Source organism: Littorina saxatilis, linkage group LG6, assembly GCF_037325665.1.
Source record: "Littorina saxatilis isolate snail1 linkage group LG6, US_GU_Lsax_2.0, whole genome shotgun sequence".
Lineage (NCBI taxonomy): Eukaryota > Metazoa > Mollusca > Gastropoda > Littorinimorpha > Littorinidae > Littorina > Littorina saxatilis.
Genome location: NC_090250.1, coordinates 45,145,979 through 45,167,978, shown reverse-complemented (window position 1 = coordinate 45,167,978; position 22,000 = coordinate 45,145,979). Strand labels below are relative to the sequence as shown.

The window sequence follows — 22,000 nt, the reverse complement described above, 5'->3', positions numbered from 1 at the left end:
TAACTCATGCTCGTGCAGAATTTTCCCCTGAAACCCATCTTTAGTGCATGAATTTTAACAAAACCTTAAATAACTCTTAACTTGCGTTTCTTTTGGAGTTCACGGCTAAAGTGTCCTCTTAACTTCCCTGACCCTACTGACCAGTGATCGAGGCTACACGGATACTAATCCTTTGCCAATGACCCGATAGGCCTACATCTCTCTCTCTCTCTCTCTGTCCCCCCCCCCTCTCTCTCTCTCTCGTTCTTTCTCTCTCTCTCTCTCTCTCTCTCTCTCTCTCTCTCTCTCTCTCTCTCTCTTATTGTCCGGTCAGGCTTTCTATAGTAATTCCCAAAACTTCATCCCACGTGATACACACACACACTCACCAAACACACCCACACACACACACACACACACCAAACACACCCACACACACACACTCACCAAACACACACACACACACACACACTCACAAACATACACACACACACACACACACACACACACACACACACACACATCGTCCTCTCGATCCTTAGTCTGCCGAAATACATTTAGTCAAGTATTCATTAAATCACTGTTATAAAAAGCTCGCAGTTGTGTAGGTGTCGCTCTTCCTTTTACTCCAACGAAAAAAGCAATCATCTAAAAATCCCGTCAGTGTTCAGGTGTTGTAATGACTTATTCAGGCGTTATCACAGCCTTTCTCTTAGTTCGCAAATCAGTCTGACGCTGTTGGACCATGCAGCTGCATACCCCCTGGTTGCACGCCATTCAGTCCACAGTGATTTGTCACTTCTTGCAAAAACTATGTAATTTGGATAAAAGCTTCCAGCCCGTGCGATTAAATACCTGTTGACGTCGAACAGCCGTTGTTCCGAATTTATCTCTCTCTCTTCTGGGAGTGGCGGGCTGTATGTATCCTTGGCACAAACGGTCAAAACTCCTCAAAATAATTCCTTGTTTCTTGAACAACAAAATCTTTATTTCTAAAATAAGGCCTATTTCTTTGAAGGACTTAGTTCAGAATAATGCCTTAAAAAAATAATGCATTCCTTTTCTAAGGTTATATTAGAAATAAAGGCCTTCATTTTTGTAAGGCGTTAGTTTTTACGGCCTTTTTATTCTGCCACTAGAATGCTGTAACACAGAGAAAGCTTTAGACAGAGAGGAGAGACAGAGTGACAGGCGGACTGACTAACGCACAGAGAGAGGGAGAAAGAGAGAGAGAGAGAGAGAGAGAGAGAGAGAGAGAGAGAGAGAGAGAGAGAGAGAGAGAGAGAGATAGAGAGAGAGAGACAATGACAAATTTGACAATGACAATGACAAATTCTTTATTTACGAGGGTAATGGCATAAGCAAACAGGTGCTTTTTTACATCCAGCCCTCGCCCATGGGAGGGTTTAATCTAATGATAATACGTTTTAAAATGTTGGAGAGAGAGAAAGAGAGAGAGAGAGAGAGAAAGAGAGAGAGAGAGAAAGAGAGAGAGAGAGAGAGAGAGAGAGAGAGAGAGAGAGAGAGAGAGAGAGAGAGAGAGAGAGAGAGAGAGAGAGAGAGAGAGAGAGAGAGAGAGAGAAGGGTGGGAGATACCGATGGGGATCAAGAAAAAGAGGGACGGAGGGAGGGGAGAAGGAGACTGGTCGACCAACCGACCGACAAAGACAGAGAAAGGGGCAGACTAAAACTAAAACGGACAGACAAACAAATAGACAGACAGACCGAGAAATTAAATAAAAATGACAATAATTTATGGAACAAAGGCCGTCGGCTCATTACATACACACAGACAGATTGACAGAAAAACTGACAGAGTGTGTGTGTGTGTGAGTGTGTGTGTGTGTGTGTGTGTGTGTGTGTGAGTGAGTGAGGGAATGTGTGTGTGTGTGTGTGTGTGTGCGTGTGTGTGTGTGTGTGTGTGTGTGAGGATAGGTACATGTTAACAGGAGAGTACAGGTGCGACAAACGATTTCAACCAGTGTCATTATGTTTATCTTTCAGAAATGTTGTTTCTTCATCCATTTATTATCTTTTTTTCGCGCGCGCACGTATATATATATATGTGTCTTTGTGAGCGTGTGCGTGAGTGTGAGTGTATGTTTACGTGTGTTGTCATCTATATGTGTCATTCAGTAATTGTGTATTATTATTATGGTGAGCAGTAGTAGCCTTATTTTTAAGGCCTTATTTGTCAGAGGCCTTATTTTTCAAAAGCCTTATTTTATTACGGTCTTAAAAAAATCCTGGTCTTATTTATTTACGCCCTTATTCTTTATGACCGTAAATATTTAAGGTCTTATTTTCAAAATAAGGCCTTTTTTTTATCGAATTCTTAATTTTCTAAATTTTTGAAAATAGAGCCTTATGTCTTAATTTTTTTTCTTTCGGAATTTTGACCCTTTGTGCCAAGCATATGATTGTATGGATGCACACACGGTAACATGGGGGCGAGGTGTGGCGCGCTATTAATTCCGCGCCACTTTGTAGTGACAGTTTCTATTATTAAGCAGACCGAACAATCACAGGCCATCATTTGATGGCAGAGATTCCAATCAGTGGTGATTGTGTGAGTCAGAAACAAGAGCCGCTCCGCTTTCAAAGAATGATTGGTGGAGAATATGTATAACGTGGGACAGCGGATCGACTACTTGTTTCTTAGAGCCTCCGCGTATGTACCTGCAACATTTTGTGTTTGGCGGCTAGCAGAACCACTTTCAAACTGTCGAATTGAATAACAACAATGACAATTCTATGAGACACCGACAAGACTTCTTCTTCAAATTATAATTTTAAAGACTGTATTACTGTATTGATACTAACAGAAGCTTCAACTGACTGTGTCTGAAGCATACGTGCGCGTTAATGGTGAGACTTCTACTGAAAGGAAAAGAACGAGTTTTCAGTGATCGAGTTGTGCAGTTTTGTTCTGTTAACCAGTGTTAGCAAAGCTAAAATAAGAGCACAATAGAATTCTTCAAATGGGAGCACAGTGACATTATCTTTTTTTCTGTCTGAAATAAACTCCAAAATGACCAAAACGAGTTTTTGTTCGTCGTTCCTGCAATATATTCTTCTGGTGTTACTGTTGGTTCGGGAATCTACACCAACTCGTGTAAGCAAACGTTCTGAACAGTATGCAAGGACTACTGAGGCATCAAGTGACGTCAGTCCTGTCGCACTGCGTTCCACATTACCGGAAAGACACCGAGAGCTGTTACAACCCCTCGTGACTACTGACACAACTCATTACGGTCGAAACGACTCTTCTCTGGACATGCTGTCCAACGATACAACAGCCGACAATTATATTGAGTTGACGAAATCAGGATCGACCAGCCCAAAAAGATCTGCGCGCTTCACGGACTTGACTGGTTTATTGCCTGGAAGTTCAACAGTCCGGATCGGGACTGAGGATAAAGTCAGGGCTTCAGTACCACAACCATTAACTCCATCATTACGACCTGGCAGTCAAACAGCGCCACCCTTTGCCAACGAAACCAACGACCATTTCAGTAAGGGGGTAAGTACCTTCACAGAAGACAAAGCCGAGACCCCCATCAACTCAACTCATCTTCCACGGACTGTTGAAGTTAATGGGTCGAGTGATGCTGAACCGACCCCAGGCTTTATGATCCCTGAAACGACGCCTCTTCCGCCTGTGTGGTTCGTTCCCGTGGAAGTTGTCCCCGATGCTGACCCACAGCCTCTCCCGGATTTCCATGCATCTACGAACCCCATAATTACGATAACAGAACATGCTCCGAAAGCACCCTTCGACGTACCATCCCCTTTCGAGAGGCAGGTTGCCAGCATCTTTCCAGACTTTGATTATCAGGTGGTAGCGCTGCACACAGAGCTGTGTGGAACGAGCTGCATGTTCCCATACCCAGGCGCCAGGTCAATGGTAGCTCGGGCCTGCAGTCCGTGTTTCTGTGACCACCTGTGTCCCCTCTATGACGACTGTTGTCCTGACGTGCAGCTGTTGGACACCATCACTCTCGAGCTGCTAACCTTTCCTCTGACGCGCCAAGAAATGAAGGCGATGACTGAAGACAGAGACCTGTACACTTGCGAGATATCTCACATGAAACCAGTGAAGTCAGAAAAAGACTTTGACAACTTTTTTTCCATGATCAATTACTGCCCGAGGACTGATTCAAGTAACAGCTCGTTTCAGATTCCTGCGCACAGAACCAACTCCAGTCAGGGAACGAATGGAAAGTCTACGGCCGAGGAAGAGACAGCTGAGTCGCTGGAGTTGAAGTGTGAGAACCGGGAGATGTCCGATCACTGGGATTATCACAGGCCGCTCACGTCGGGACACGGGGTGGTGTACCGGAACAAGTTCTGCGCCCAGTGCCACGGAGAACACGCTGAGAATCTCACTGACTGGAACACGGCTGTCACGTGCGATGCTGACCTCTTGTACGCTGTCACCTCTGCTGCAGGTGAGTGTTTTGTGTGTGTGTGTGTGTGTGTGTGTGCGTGTGTGTGTGTGCGTGTGTGTGTGTGTGTGTGTGTGTGTGTGTGTGTGTGTGTGTGTGTGAGTGTGTGAATAGAATAGAATAATAGAATAGAATAGAATAGAATTTATTGTCATCAACCCTTAAGGATATTGACACAAGTTGTACAATAACTGAATGGATAAATAATGTACAAATTATTTCATTCAATATTGAAACAATTAAAAACAAAGGCTCCAAGCAATTTTTGAATTTTTTCGTCTTTTTTAAATAACAGATCGCTTGGTTTCCTTAAGTCACAGTTTGATACTTCTTCTTCTACAAACTTTTTTCTAATATTGTTAAATTTCTTGCAATTGTCTAGAAAATGTAGCTCATCTTCAATTACTTTACATGTATTACAGAGGCGATTCTCTCGCAATATTCCTCTATGACGCCCAGTCTCAATTTTTAAAGAATGTGTGCTTGTTCTTAATTTTGCTAGAGCTTTTCTATGATTTATATTTGAAATATAAATTAAATAGGCTTGTATTGTGTATCGTTCTGTAATTAGTGAATAAAACTCAAGTCTTGAACATTTTTCAGATTTTTTGTTTTTCCAAAATAAAACGTATTCATTCATAATTTTTTGTTGTATAGCAAATTGTAATTTATTAGCATTAAATGTAAATTGGTTTTTCCAAACATGCTCAAATCCTACAAGTGATAATAATTGTTTAATAAATTGCAACCATGGACTTGTTTTAGAGCTAGATATCATCAAACTGTATAAATGATGTAATAAAGACTGTTGATTTGAATCTAAGATATGTCCCCAAAATATGTGTGTGTGTGTGTGAGTGTGTGTGTGTGTGTGTGTGTGTGTGTGTGTGTGTGCGTGTGTGTGTGTGTGTGTGTGTGTGTGTGAGTGTGTATGTGTGTGTGAGTGTGTGTGTGCGTGTGCGTGTGCGTGTGCGTGTGCGTGTGTGTGTGTGAGTGTGTGTGTGAGTGTGTGTGTGTGTGTGTGAGTGTGTGTGTGTGTATAGAGCGAATCAGAGAAACTACTGGACCGATCTTCATGAAACTTTACATGAGAGTTCCTGAGTATGATATCTCTAGACCTTTTTTTCTCCTTTTTTGGATAAATGTCTTTGATGACGTTATATCCGGCTTTTTGTGATTGTTGAGGCGGCACTGTCACGCTCTCATTTTTCAACCAAAATGGTTTAAATTTTGGTTAAGTCATCTTCGACGAAGCCCGGACTTCGGTATTGCATTTCAGCTTGGAGGCTTACAAATTAATTAATGAGTTTGCTCATTAAAATTGTCATTAAAATCGCAAACAGATTCAAAATTGATTGCAACGTATTCTTCATAACATTTTGAATCTAAAAATATGTACATATGTTATGTTTACTTTTAAAATGTGATCACAATTAACGAAAATAGGCTAATTAGTACTACGATTATAATTTCTGAAATCGACCCAAAAGTGATCTTATTTTATTCGTTATCATTTCCTGATTGAAAAAACATACAGAAAGTTAACAAGATTACAGAAAAAGCGCTTTCCTGCTTACCGCAATACACTATTTTGCTATTCTTGCATGTCAGTTTCACTTCGTGTTGCCCGGGAACAGTGAGTGACTTAATTACTTGCCGCACGGATTGACGAAGCTGTTTTGTCTTGGTGAAAAAAAATGCAGTGCGTTCAGTTTTATTCTGTGTGTTCGACAGATTGACTAAATGTTGTAATTTCGCCTTACGCGACTTGTTTTGTGAATTAATTTTGTAATTGCAACCAATGGTGTTTTAAGAAATTGATCCATCGAAAATTATCAACACACCACGGCATGCAGTCAGGAGTTAGTTTTTGGTATGTGATCAAGTGGAGGAATGGTCTTATCCCAAGTATTAACCTGACCAGACCTCAGACGGGGAACCGAACTATTTTCACGGGAAGGGGTGTGCCTTTAAAGAGACAAAGTAAGTTGTAACATATCTGTTTTATTCTGTTTTATGCTCGTTCCAGAGGCATATTTCCTGGCCCTCAATACCACAGACTGTGACGTTCGTTTCACTGCGACAACCGCTGAAAATCTACGCAGATGCAAGTACGTCAACAAATCAGTTATTTCCTCCTGCAACCAGACGGGCCTGTGGCGCAACTACGACGCCAAAATAGAACGCGCATGCGCAAGCTTCACATCCGTCGTGAAAAGGAAGTACAAGAACGCTTTCTGTTACCTGTGCAACACAAATGTCGGCTTTCAAGGCGCGTACCGTGACCTCGACGAGGGATCTGACGAAGCAAACGTTGGTCGAGCAAGTTTCTACGCATTGTTGGATCTGGGTGCCCAAGATGGCAGCTCCAACTCTGCCAGAGTTGAAAGAACGACACCAAACCCTTCAAATGAAAGAAGACAGTGTGAGATTGGAACGACGCTCGATCCATTGGTCGTAAGTTATTAGTCTATGTCATTTTTGCCTTATTAGGATTATTGTTATGATGGTTTCCCTTGCAAACTCTTTGTGAACGAAAACAAGTCGCGTAAGGCGAAATTACTACATTTAGTCAAGCTGTCAAACTCACAGAATAAAACTGAACGCATTGCATTTTTTCACCAAGACCGCATACTCGTAGTTTCGTCAGTCCACCGCTCGTGGCAAAGGCAGTGAAATCGACAATCAATCAATCAATCAATCAATATGAAGCTTATATAGCGCGTATTCCGTGGGTACAGTTCTAAGCGCTTGTCAGAATAGTGCAGTAATGGTCGCGCTGAGCGGGATAGCACGCTTTTCGGTACCTATCTTCGTTTTCACTTTCTGAGCGTGTTTTTAATCCAAACATATCATATCTATATGTTTTTGGAATGAGAAACCGACAAGAAATAAGATGAAATTGTTTTTAAATCGATTTTGGACATTTTATTTTAATCATCATTTTTATATTTTTAATTTTCAGAGCTTGTTTTAAATCCGAATATAACATATTTATATGTTTTTGGAATCAGAAAATGACGAAGAATAAGATGAACGTAATTTCGGATCGTTTTGAAAAAAATATTGTTAATTATAATTTTCAGATTTTTAATGACCAAAGTCATTAATTAATTTTTAAGCCTCCAAGCTGAAATGCAATATCAAAGTCCGGCCTTCGTCGAAGATTGCTTGGCCATAATTTCAATCAATTTGATCGAAAAATGAGGGTGTGACAGTGCCGCCTCAACTTTTACAAAAAGCCGGATATGACGTCATCAAAGACATTTATAAAAAAAAATGTCTGGGGATATCATACCCAGGAACTCTCATGTAAAATTTCATAAAGATCGGTCCAGTAGTTTGGTCTGAATCGCTCTACACACAAACACACACACACACACACACACACACACACACACACACACACACACACACACACACACACACACACACACCACGACCCTCATCTCGATTCCCCCCTCTACGTTAAAACATCTAGTTTAAACTTGACTAAATGTAAAAAGAACAAGTCGCGAAAGGCGAAATTACTACATTTAGACAAGCTGTCGAACTCACGGGATGAAACTGAACGCACTGTATTTGTTCACCAAGACAGTACAGCTTCGTCAATCCCCGCGAGAAGGAAATCGCTCATCTCCCACGTGCAAAACGTAGTGATATTGACACGCCAGATTAGCGCGGTAGCGTATTGTGCTTAGCAGGAAAGCGCTTTTTTCTGTATTCTTGTTAACTTTCTGAGCTTGTTGTGAATACAACCTATCATATCTATATGTATTTGGAATCAGGAAATGATAAAGAATAAGATGAAATCACTTTTGGATCGATTTCTTAAAGTTTAATCGTAAGACCAATTAATCTATTTTCGTTAATTGTGATCATATTTTAAGAGTAAACATGACATATGTATATATTGTTAGACTCAGAATGTGATGAAAAATACGATGCAATCAATTTTAAATCTGTTTGCCAAAAATCGATTTTAATGACAACTTTAATTAGCAAACTCATTATTGAATTTTTAAGCCTCCAAGCTGAAATGCAATACCAAAGTCCGGGCTTCGTCGAAATTTACTTGACCAAAATTTCAACCAATTTGGTTGAAAAATGAGAGCGTGACAGTGCCGCCTCAACTTTCACAAAAAGTCGGATATGACGTCATCAAAGACAGTTATCAAAAAAATGAAAAAAACATCTGGAGATACCATACTCAGGATCTCTCATGTCAAGTTTCATGAAGATCGGTCTAGTAGTTTTCTCTGAATCGCTCAACACACACACACACACAGACACACACACACACACACACACACACACACACACACACACACACACATACACCACGACCCTCGTCTCGATTCCCCCCTCTACGTTAAAACATTTAGTCAAAACTTGACTAAATGTAAAAAGTGGTTGGCAGAAAAAACAAGTCGCGTAAGGCGAAATTACTACATTTAGTCAAGCTGTGGAACTCACAGAATGAAACTGAACGTAGTCCGCCGCTAGTGCAAAAGGCAGTGAAAGTGACGAGCCTGTTTGGCGCGGTAGCGGTTGCGCTGTGCTTCATAGCACGCTTTACTGTACCTCTCTTCGTTTTAACTTTCTGAGCGTGTTTTTAATCCAAATATATCATATCTATATGTTTTTGGAATCAGGAACCGACAAGAAATAGGATGAAATAGCTTTTAAAACGATTTCGGAAATTTAATTTTGATCATAATGTTTATATTTTTAATTTTCAGAGCTTGTTTTGAATCCAAATATAACATATGTATATGTTTTTGGAATCAGTAGTTTAGTCTGACTCGCTCTACACACACACACAGACACACAGACACACACACACAGACACACACACACACACACACACACACACACACACACACACACACACACACACACACACACACACATACACCACGACCCTCGTCTCGATTCCCCCCTCTATGTTAAAACATTTAGTCAAAACTTGACTAAATGTAAACAAGTCGCGTAAGGCGAAATTACTACATTTGTTAGTCAAGCTGTGGAACTCACAGAATGAAACTGAACGTAGTCCGCCGCTAGTGCAAAAGGCAGTGAAAGTGACGAGCCTGTTTGGTGCCGCAGCGATTGCGCTGTGCTTTACTGTACCTCTCTTCGTTTTAACTTTCTGAGCGTGTTTTTCATCCAAACATATCATATGTATATGTTTTTGGAATCAGGAACCGACAAGGAATAAGATGAAATAGTTTTTAAAACGATTTCGGAAATTTAATTTTGATCATAATTTTTATATTTTTAATTTTCAGAGCTTGTTTTGAATCCAAATATAACATATGTATATGTTTTTGGAATCAGAAAATGACGAAAAATAAGATGAAATTGTTTTTGGATCGTTTAATAAAAAAATAATTCTAATTCGAAGTTTCCGATTTTTAATGACCAAACTCACTCATTAGTTTTTAAGCCACCAAGCTGAAATGCAATACCAAACCCCGGCCTTCGTCGAAGATTGCTTTGCAAAAATTTCAATCAATTTAATTAAAAAATGAGGGTGTGACAGTGCCGCCTCAACTTTTACAAAACGCCGGATATGACGTCATCAAAGGTATTTATCAAAAAAATGAAAAAAACGTCCGGGGATATTATACCCAGGAACTCTCCTGTCAAATTTCATAAAGATCGGCCCAGTAGTTTAGTCTGAATTGCTCTACACACACACACAGACAGACACACACACACACACACACACACACACACACACACACACACACACACACACACACACACACACATACACCACGACTCTCGTCTCGATTCCCCCCTCTATGTTAAAACATTTAGTCAAAACTTGACTAAATGTAAAAAGGATCGTAACAAAACCAAACACATCTAAATTTAAAATGTATTTATATCAAGGATATCAAGAATTGTGAATAAAAAAAAATATTGTTGTAAATAATGTGATTTTAATTTTGCACATGTGTGTGTGTGTGTGTGAGGATTTTTGTTTAAAAAAATCAGATATATTTTTGAAGATTATGTTCCCGACAGTATGACATGCAAATACGAAAGCCACGCTCCTGAATAACAATCGAAAAACAAATAATATTTTCTTGTGTAAATGTATTATCTCTCTCTCTCTCTCTCTCTCTCTCTCTCTCTCTCTCTCTCTCTCTCTCTCTCTCTCTCTCTCTCTTTTACACACACACCGTGACACACACGCACACAGGCACGCACGTACGCACGCTCGCTCGCAAACAGGCAGACAGACAGACAGACAGACAGACACACACACACACACACACACACACACACACACACACACACACACACACACACACACACACACACACATACTCGAATACAGATGACTTTTACTAATTACTTTCTATTCTCTTTCAGTGCCAGTGCCGAAAGCTTAGCTGTGCACCGGGGTTTCGCAGTGAAGGAGACAATTGTACACAAGTTTTCGCCGAATCAAATTACTTTGGTTTCAAAGTTTGCTCCCGTTTCCAGTTAACGTCACCAATGCCAATTGCTTTTGTTGGGCGTATAACTTCTACAATGAGCTATGTAAGAGCTAGCATTTATTTTGGAAGAACAAGATGAAACGAGTTTCTGATTAATACATATTCAGTGTTTTTGTTTGTTTACTCCTACGGGGTCAAATCTATTACTAAACCGTTTTGTGAAATGACAAACACTGAACATGTGATTTTGCGTGCAATGGACGAATTGGGAAAATAACTCTGTCCTGTCTGTATGGGTTGTGAAAGAGTGAATACCCTTGCTTTGAGGGAGACAAACAGCCCACGGACCAATCACTATCGAGGGGTGTGTCTTGAACGCGTGGACACGGAGCACGTGTGGATTACTTGTCCCCCTAAATGCAAGGGTATTCAATCTTTCACAACCTTTAAAACCCCGACAGTTACTGATTTCCGAAAATCGTCTATTCTGTATATTGTGCACAATTTCTGTAAATCCCGTACATTCTGAGTTTATTTTTCTTTCCGAGACACAAAACAGCTAGAATAGATTCTCTTGTGTTATATTTCTATGCTAATAATATCTGACTCCATCAATGGGAGTATTAGCGTTGATGAGTTGTTCTTCAGTACTGGTGACAGAGAGGGGGAAAAGTGGTCAAAATTCAAATCTCTAGTTTTGTTTTTGAAATATTGCTTTTCATAAAGCAGAAATACTGTAGTATCTGTTGTACATAAGAAAAAATCACTGGTTCACATGGTTCCTACATAATCTAACTTTTAAAGCTGGTTCTTGTGTGTCTGTGTGTATGTTTGTATGATGACGATAGGACCCGAAACGGCTGCACGGACTGAGACAGGAATTGCAGAGAATGTTCTTTGCCACTCGAGTCGTGTCATAAGGTACTTTTGGAATAGCAAATTTGAAAGGATTCTTCAAAAAACGGCGGAAAACATTATATACCCTGTGAGCTATCGAGGATCCTCCCCGTCTGGGCTGTCGAAACATGGTCTTGTTAAAAGACGTTTTCAAATGCAGTTAACGGGGAGATACACTCGAAGCACATTTAGCGAAGTTATGTTGCCAAATCATCAAAGATCAACATTTCACTACACGGATCGATGCACACAGTCGAAATAGATGTGACTTTCACACGACCGAAGACTACTTACTAGCAGACTAGCAGACGACAAGATCTAAATATTTAGATCAGTGTAAGAGCAATCCGTTGAAGAACAGTTACTCCGCTTATTTGTCTTCAGTTAAGCTTATTTCCCCTGCCATAAGTTTCCTTGCAGATCTGCAGTCGCGTAGTGAAATGAACTAGTGTCATCGGAAGATTCTTCTCAGTCAATGATCAAAGCACAGTAAGTTCTATGCTGACAAAAGTCACTTTCGGACAACACGACGATTGACTTAATTTATGAGCCCAAAGGTAACAATATCGACAAGAATGTACGCATTTGACATTAAATGAAACATTCATAGACAGTTTCCAACTCACCAGATCTGCCAAAGAGCCGTCATTCGTGAAAAAACGATGATTTTAATCAGACAGGTATCGGAAACAAGCCTTGGTCACCTGCGTTATTCCTTCCAAGGCGACGTGACGGCGCCACATTTGTTTGTTTATGGCTGTTTATCGCGAAACAACACAGTTGAAATTTGTGTGTAAAATACCACAAATTTGTGGTGAATCAGTTCGTCATCTGCGTTTCGATTGTAATTAAGTCAGATTGGAGTTACTTTGAATCGAAGGCGAGGGTAACCTGCGTTATTTGTGGGACATCGTGAACAAATTTGATTGCAATATTTTATACAGAAAGTAAATTTCAATGATTCTGGCTGAGACTTGTAGATCTGTTATGCAGTGTGTTGGTAGTGTATCTGCTTTTCTGCTATGAAGCTCATTTGGAGTGATACGCTGATCGAAGTGGGGTACCCTATGTGGGACATCAGCCGTATGCAGATTACGCCTCTGAACACTCTCGCATTTCACAAAGACAACAATAATTTGCAACATTTCAAGAACTGCATCAGTTTTATTAGATACTATTTCAACAACAACAGCACAAACACGACTATTATCAACAACACAGAACGGGAGGTAAGTCTTCAAAGACGCACCAAGTGTGCGTTCCCGTTTTTGGACGCCATTTTTGCTGGCATTTTCACAGTAAATCTTAATATTTCCATATCTATTGAATGATTTTGGTATTTTGTTTTTATTGTGCCGATTCTCCTATCTCTCTGGCATGTACTGGGTGCTTTGTGACCAGTTTCTCCCCTAGACTGTATTGAACAATGCGTCCGTGTGAGCTGACCCCCACTTGTGACCAGTAGCAAAGAACAACTCATATACATAGTTGTGTTGGTCCTTTGTAATCCTAAACAAAAACAAAATTGACGCACACAATTTCCGTTTTTGACCCCCTCATGCGATTCACACATGCACAAGTAGGAATGGCATAACACAAGAAATACGCAAGCTAGATAAACAAAATAACCTGTTGTGGATATAGTTAATTGATTTGACTTTCTCCTCGTATGTAAAAGTTGCCAAGTTGTGCCTATTATGATTAGTGGTCGATTATTTTTAATTGGTACCATATGTTTTTATCAGGTGGCTTTTAGGGGTAACCTTATTTGAGCGACGATCACGTGATCCATGTAAAAGCGGAAATCTTTTATCTGAAAGGTGTGCCAGATAACCAAGTTAAGTGGCTTAAATTGCACAGAACGTTTAAATGAAATGACACGGGCCTTAATGCTTTAGTTGGGGTGACAATTTGACATGATAATTTGTTTGCTCCGTTTATATTGTTTGTGCGCATGTTTGTAAGCAAAGTTGAGTTCACATGGTCACTCTTCTTTGTCCACAGATCCATTTACCAGGCACGATATACTTGTACAAAGCAGAAAGTTTCCCTCGGCTTGGTTGTGAGGACAACAGCACTCTCACGGTGGACGTTACCATGGAAATATACAGCACCCAAGCCATGCTTCTCAGAGAAATGGCTGACTCTCTCATCCGGGCTTTGAAAGACCACGCCTCGCGCTGGGCCAATTGGAATTCAGGTAACCTAACTGTCGTCACTCCAGCACCTGACTGTCTCGACTATTCTGATTGGATCAGCGTTATACCAGATAGCTGTTCCACGAAAAGCGAGTCCATGTCTGTGAAGCTGGCGGTTTACAATGGACCAAGAGAAATGGGGGTGAAAAACCAGATGAGCTTTTCTACGCTGAGGAACACCACCTTCTGTCCTCGGGTTAATCTGACACAGGGCGAGTTCAGCAATTTCATGGTTAGACTCGCCCGGTTGGACCTCGATGAGAGCAATATTACCGTTGACGTTACTCGCGAAAGACAAGCGACTTTTTATCTCCTTTGTGTTGAAGACTTTCATAAGATTCTCCTTCCCGATGCGTGTGTGAGCACTCCAGCTCTGCCGCGCACGACATCAACGCGGGTTGAATTTGAGGACACGTGGACATCTTTGGGCGTGGTATCCATCGTCTGCACGTGTGTTTCGCTGGTCAGCCTGCTGTGTGTGGTGGTGACCTACCTGGCTCTGCCCCCGCTGAGAGAAGGCACGGGACTGTCCACGCTCGCCATGACCTGTCTGCTCTTCCTGGCGCAGGCGCTGCATGAGTTTGGTCTGGAGCAGTACGAGATCCATCAGCTGTGTCTGGTGCTGGCGCTGCTGCTCCACTTCTTCTGGCTCTCTGCCGTCTTCATGATGACCTCCTGCACACTGCAGCTCTTCTTCTCCATCATGTTCCCGCTCAGAGCCAGGCTGACTCTGGCCTCAAGGAAGCTGCTGGGTGTGTCTCTCGTATCCTCCTTCTCTCTGTCGGCAGCTGTGATCGGGGCGACCGTTCTGAGCAACCAGCTCATCCACGGAGACCCGGGCTACCCAGCCAAGTACCTCTGCTTCATCGACAGAAGCATGTCCCGGCAGCTGGGCTTCGGCCTGCCCCTAGGTCTGGCTGTCACTTTCAACGTCGTCCTGTTCATCGTCACCGTCGTCCACATCCGCAGACGACCTCACCTGAGCAGCACGAGGCAGAATCACGTAAGCCTCGTGGCCTGTTTCCGGCTGTCGGTGATCACTGGGGCGTGCTGGTTGTCGCTCTTCCTGCTGGCTGTCCCTGGCACGCGGCCCTGGCTGGAGTACGTCGCTGTGGTGTTGCTGGGACTTCAGGGTCTGCTGCTGGCCACCACGCTGCTGCTCAACAAGAGAGTCTACAACCTGTGGCGTCAGCTCTGCGGCCATAGCAAAAACCGTGCTGCCGCCCTGCAAGTCAGCTCGCAGCAAAGCTCTGGTCAGAACGGCAGTACACTGCTCGTGCAACAACATAGCAGCTGTCAGTCTGCTACCACTGGTCTGTCCAGCAACAATTCCAGCATTAAGTTTGATTCTCCCAACAAGGAGTCTTTGAAAACAGAGAAGAACTCTCACCCGTCGGACAGTGACACACAAACCTGTCGACTGTAAATGCTGTGTTCACGAGCCTTATCACAGACGGTAGCCATGTCCCACCACCGTGTCATCACAGTGGCACGTAAAAGACATCGGTCATTCTGCCATAAGTGCAGATGGCTTATACCACATAAACACGCATACACTCGTGTATCTCATCTAAATTCGGGGTAAAACCCGGGAACATGCCCCTAATGGCTTTGCCGTAAGGGCGTAACACTTGAATTTCTCTCATGCCTTATACGAGGAGAAAAGAAGTTTTTAAACGATGAGAGTCTTTCAGGATTGTGTTCTTGATTTGAATATGGCTCAGAGGGGAACGCACTTGTATTGAACTCAGAACAGCCTGGTATCCGAGCAAGTTATCGTTATTACATTGCTGGGCGGGGATGTAGCTCAGTCGGTAGCGCGCTGGATTTGTATCCAGTTGGCCGCTGTCAGCGTGAGTTCGTCCCCACGTTCGGCGAGAGATTTATTTCTCAGAGTCAACTTTGTTTGCAGGCTCTCCTCGGTGTCCGAACACCCCCGTGTGTACACGCAAGCACAAGACCAAGTGCGCACGAAAAAGATGCTGTAATCCATGTCAGAGTTCGGTGGGTTATAGAAACACGAAAATACCCAGCATGCTTCCTCCGAAAACGGCGTATGGCTGCCTAAATGGCGGGGTAAAAAACGGTCATACACGTAAAATTCCACTCGTGCAAAAAACACGAGTGTACGTGGGAGTTTCAGCCCACGAACGCAGAAGAAGAAGAAGTTATTACATTGTATTATGATACATTTCTATTTTCATTCCTTGTAAAATTTTTAAATTTCTCTGGACTATCCACAATTGTCTACACTATTGATGTATATGTCGTGTGTTTATAAAACATAATCATGATATGCAACATAACCTGTGGAAGAAAACTTCACATTAAGTATTTTTGTCTATATGAGTATACTTTCTGAGAAGTAGTTGTGCTTTTCATCGCGTTCTTTGGACACATGCTACCGACATTATAAAATGATGATATTGATTACGTCTCTCCTGTTGTGACTGTGTACATGCACAAAAGGCTTGTCTATTGTGTTCTACATAACTTGTGTTGATGTTTTATTGTTGCTTTTTAAAAAAAATTTTTTTAGTAAGTAATGCTCTTTTTGTAATTTGTCTATTGATTAAAAGTACATTCTTTCTCGTTGCAATCTTAGTGTTCACCGTCACAGATATTTTTAGGCTTTTACTCAGGAGAAGAGCATCCTTCAACTTAAAACACAAGCCAAACATTACTGAACAGCCTAGCTGCGTCAGTGGGACCTTCGGTTTGTGAATTAATTCTCAAATTCCTGGATAGCCAAATATGCTGAAGGGACATGAAAAAGCAACAACCAATGAATCTGATAAATTCAGTCATGTAGCTCATAACACAACAAATGATCCTTTCTTTCTTTCTTTCTTTATTTGGTGTTTAACGTCGTTTTCAACCATTCAAGGTTATATCGCGACGGGGGGGGGGGAGATAGGATAGGGGAAAGGGGGGAGATGGGATAGATCCACTTGTAACAAATGATCCCACTCTGCGCATAGTGCAGCCACGCTGTTGATTTTTGGTATGTGTCAAAATGTAAGGATGCTCTTGTTCCATGTAAAAACCAGGACAGATCTGTACTGGTGAACATGATCGCGTACGCGGGAGGTACTTGAAATGGACCTTTGAAACTGACTCATGCTGGCCGCGTTTTATCCTGTTTTGTCAGCGATTTCACATGATGCACCGCAGTGAGCGCACGTGCAACTTGATTTATCGAGCTGCCTGGTGTACTTCCTGTTCAGGGTCCATGACCCACATCCATACAACAGACTGGACGGTACTTTTAACTTATGTTTGAGAACCTCCAGACGGACGGCTGTCAGCTTGATGATGTAATGACTTGAGTGCTCGAGAGAGGAGGACTTTCAGGTTGCACCTCCGTTTTTTGACTCACCTGAGTAATTGGTGAGAATTAGGATTCATATGTGTCAGGCCAGCTGGCCTGGCCATCTGTCCCTGGACAAAAAAATTAACAAGTTTGTGGCGACGAACGTACCGTTGCTTTCGGATAGCAATAGGGAACCTGTGATCAACGGCAGGGGATGTATAGTTTATACTTCATTGCAATCAGGATGTGGTTGAGGTGGTCGTTCCTCAGTACTGCCAAGCTTCGTTCTACCAGAGACATACAGTACAATCATGCAGTCCTTAATTCAGCCCGAAGTCGACTTCGCGAAGTCTTTTTACCGAAAACTCAGTGCTAACGCTCCGTGCGGCCAGCTTCGCGAAGTCTTTTTACCGAAAACTCAGTGCTAACGCTCCGTGCGGCCAGCTTCGCGAACTATACTTCGCCCAATTAAAGACAGGCTTTAATGCGGGTATGCACTTCGCATCTCTTCTCTCGATGTCTTTGATTCTACCCTGACGTGTTGGAAGAGCTGAGGACGTTGCAGAGATCAGTGGCATGACGTCATCCGCCTATATCTTCCTGCTTATTCTGATGGAGCTCCAACTCAGTCCACTGATGTTTTACGGTCCTCTTGTTAACGGTGACGCTTAAACCGTCCTAAAGACTCAGTGCAGTAGAAGAGGGAGAGTATCTGTCAAAAAGATGACATAAAATAAGCAATGTTTCTGGTTTGTTGTAAAGGACAGTGGAATGAATAACTACCGAGTATTTGTGTTGATTTTTTTAATACATTTCAATCTGTGTAAGAAACGTTTCCTAAACAGTTAATTTCTCTGAGTCAGCTTGTTTTTGTTGTTGTTGTGGTTTGGGATAGCAAAATCTTGTTAGAGTCGTGGATGACTGACTGCGTGAGTCTTATGCGTGGGTGCGAGACAGTACACACATACACGAACGCACACTCTGTCTTTCTCTGCCGTATACACAAAACGAACGGAATGTACTGGTACGTGAAACTAAAGGGAGATCACCTAGAAGTATTTTGTGCTGTTTGCTCCCCTTCAAGTTAGCTGCATTCTATTTTGCAGCATGTTTTTCAAATCAGATGTATAAACGGACAAAGAGACACTCCCTTTCTCAAAAAACAGGTGAACACAAAGGCAATCCACAGAAAAACAATTTATTTAAATCAGTACAGCATTCCATCAACGCATGACAACATCCATTTGATCAGTGTGCATCATTGCACCTGTAGTATTCCTGACAGCCTGGTGCGTGTCTATTTTGCTTATCAGCATTTTATAAACATACCTTCTGAAGTTAGTGTTTACTATCAGTTTTATATCAACATAATCATAATGTCAAGAACGTGTATTCAAAATGATGGGGAAAATATCATCCCTGCTGTTTTCTTAACATGAGATGGAAGCTGAAAAATGCTTTCAAATGCAAGATCAGGCTTATACTATACACACAAATCTTGCAACACAGCAACAAATAGAAACATAAAGACAGATACTGGCGGTAAAGTTCAAACACAAAAGATTTTCTTAATGAGGATGTTTCTTAAGTTGATACTGAATACATTTTCCAAGCCATCCACTGATACAGAGATTTTGCTCATGACACGATAACTGTGAGGCCTAGGCAGAGAGAGAGACAGGGAGAGGGGTTGGGGGGTGGAGGCCTAGGCAGAGAGAGAGACAGGGAGAGGGGTTGGGGGGTGGAGGCCTAGGCAGAGAGAGAGACAGGGAGAGGGGTTGGGGGGTGGAGGCCTAGGCAGAGAGAGAGACAGGGAGAGGGGTTGGGGGGTGGAGGCCTAGGCAGAGAGAGAGAGAGACAGGGAGAGGGGTTGGGGGGTGGAGGCCTAGGCAGAGAGAGAGACAGGGAGAGGGGTTGGGGGGTGGAGGCCTAGGCAGAGAGAGAGACAGGGAGAGGGGTTGGGGGGTGGAGGCCTAGGCAGAGAGAGAGACAGGGAGAGGGGTTGGGGGTGGAGGCCTAGGCAGAGAGAGAGAGACAGGGAGAGGGGTTGGGGGGTGGAGGCCTAGGCAGAGAGAGACAGGGAGAGGGGTTGGGGGGTGGAGGCCTAGGCAGAGAGACAGGGAGAGGGGTTGGGGGGTGGAGGCCTAGGCAGAGAGAGAGACAGGGAGAGGGGTTGGGGGGTGGAGGCCTAGGCAGAGAGAGAGACAGGGAGAGGGGTTGGGGGGTGGAGGCCTAGGCAGAGAGAGAGAGACAGGGAGAGGGGTTGGGGGTGGAGGCCTAGGCAGAGAGAGAGACAGGGAGAGGGAGAAAATGGTGAAAAAAAGAGCAAGAGGGACAGACAGAAACAGAAAGGCAGAGATCGACACAGAAACAAACCGAGACAGAAAAATCGAGACAGGGAGGATGGCCTTGTACACAACGTCACAAGAAATTGATTTCTCAGCCTGTAAATGTGACAAGGGGAATTACTGCGTCACCCTGTCAAACTTACACAGTAGTCCCCCTTGTCACATAACTTGTGACAGGGTAACAGACTACAGTCGTGACATTAGAAATACTCAGTAGCCCCCCTTGTCACACCGAGATCTTCACTTTTGCCTTGATATCTTGTTACTGATTTTGATTCAAGCAGTAAGTCTTGCACACAGGATTACATATGGCTTAATAATTGCAAGCCATCCTATCAAGGTTTCTTTTGATTTCAGCATGGGCAAAACATCATTGTTGAGTTGATGATAGGCAAAACATTATCTTACCACTTATTTTCCAAAAATTCAGCTGTATTAGTTTCCAGTATTTTTGACATTATTATTATTATTATTATTATTATTGTGATCATTTTTATGCGCCTAATCTAGATATAGCCCTAGGCGCTTACATATTAATTTCTGCCGTTTGAAATGGAATTTTTTACAGACAGACAGACAAACAGACATTTTTTTACACACAATATATAACACAATATATAACGCATTAAAGCTGAAAGAAACAGGCGCACACTTAGTTTTTGATTTTGTTTGTCCTCTCTCTCAAATTACCTAAGCAGTGAAGTGATTGACCTTCCACACTTAATCAGGGCCTAGTATTGGAAAAAGTGAGTTCAGCTTACAAAGGCGGGGGTCTGGGGGCCCCCAGTGGGGTCCAGGGGCACAGCCCCCCGAATTTGAAGATTTTTTTTTAGAGATCATTTACCTAAAATGACCCCCCCCCCCCCCCCCCCGCAACGAAGATTGAGCAACTAAATTTAAATTATGCCTTCACAGAAATAGCAACCTTTCGGAGCCATAGTCCGTATCGGCACATTACTTCTTCTGACTTGCCTTCTGCCTTCGGAACGAAATCCAGCCATTCCCACTTCCAGGAATACCCGGATTCTTTCTCACTGAATGGCTGACCACGTTCAACAATGTCGCTTCGAGACATTATTTCAAGTCTAGAGCCACAAAACACCGGCACAAAGCATGCTCGCGCGATGCCAGAGGAAGTGCGTGCTCAAGCAAACTGTCAAACCGATTGAGAATTGAACCGAACGGCGCACAAAACGAAAAAGCTGGGACTGTTTGGGTTTACCGTTTGGGAATAACAGGTTTTTGCATTTTGGCGTACACCAAATCGAATTCCGCGTACTGGAGATGTTATTTCGTCGTAAAGTACGCCGAACGGCTTACAATGCTAGGCCCTGCTTAATAATTTGCTTACCTTGGGTATATGCAGGGCAAAATATAACACACCCTAACTTACCTCAAATAATATGTAGTTTTTTTTTAAATGAGTCTTCTAAAATTAAATCTTTGGACAGAAAGCTAAAGTACTGACAAACGAATCCCCTATAGTCAATGTACAGTAATTTCATGTATTAGTCCTGTACGCTTTCCTTCACGGAAAATTGGGCTGCATTCTCCCTTAGAACTGCCATACACACCGCTTCATTTATTCTGACGATCACAACACTGACTCCCGAATTAATGCTGAAATTATTATGATAGCTCAAGCAAGACAATCAACTTTAAACGATATCATTTCCTTAAACAATTATCATGACAAAACACAAAAAACAAAGAAACATTTTTCAAACACGAAAAACAAAGCCTTACACAAAGCCATCTTGAACATAGCAACCAAAATGTGTAAGGCATTCCAAAGGAACACAACCAACATCAACGTATGTACATCCACCAAATTGATGAACAGATTGTTTGAACTCATATCTACTCCTAATAATTCTATATTACATACATTTTAGCTTCAACATGATGCAACTAGCAACAACGTCTTCTTCTTTTTTACAGGAATTACATAAGCTTCAGACAAATTTCCTGATCATACTAATTGAGGTAATTGTCATTTACACATTGCTGTCTCTACTTTCACAGTAGAAGGCATTGCGTCCCGAATGACGAAGTTTATATATATAATATATATATTATGGCAGAAAACTGACCAGACCAAACATCAACTACTGAACACCTTCGGTGATTTCAATGTCGTGAGGTAAAAATGCTTGGTAAGGGGTAAGTAATAAGATATTTTCGATTAATGTAGCTATAAACTGTTGGCTTATTGAAATGTCCCAAAGCTATAATACTCTAATATTAACAGCTATTGTGTTTTCAGCGTAGCAATAGGGTCCGATATTTAGACGAGACATGTATAATGCCGACGAGTCGAAGACGAGTCGCATTATACTTGTTCGAGTCTAAATATCGGACC

The 22,000-nt window shown here is 42.2% G+C and overlaps 1 protein-coding gene across 1 annotated transcript; it reads left to right on the top strand.

Annotated features, from left to right (window-relative positions):
- The first annotated feature begins 2,423 nt into the window (after positions 1–2,423).
- Positions 2,424–16,874, top strand: LOC138969639 (uncharacterized). The gene is made up of 5 exons (XM_070342496.1): positions 2,424–2,434; positions 3,451–4,430; positions 6,457–6,884; positions 10,815–10,985; positions 13,784–16,874. Exons 1-5 carry the CDS (start codon positions 2,424–2,426, stop codon positions 15,401–15,403), a joined length of 3,210 nt encoding a protein of 1,069 aa, XP_070198597.1. The 3' UTR covers positions 15,404–16,874.
- The last annotated feature ends 5,126 nt before the right edge of the window (positions 16,875–22,000 follow it).

What these genes read in the sequence shown, in the direction of transcription:
- LOC138969639 (XM_070342496.1), top strand. An exon ending in CGCTGTCACCTCTGCTGCAG is followed by an intron (nt 4,431 to 6,456) that starts GTGAGTGTTTTG and finishes TGCTCGTTCCAG; the next exon opens with AGGCATATTTCCTGGCCCTC. An exon ending in TAACTTCTACAATGAGCTAT is followed by an intron (nt 10,986 to 13,783) that starts GTAAGAGCTAGC and finishes CTTTGTCCACAG; the next exon opens with ATCCATTTACCAGGCACGAT.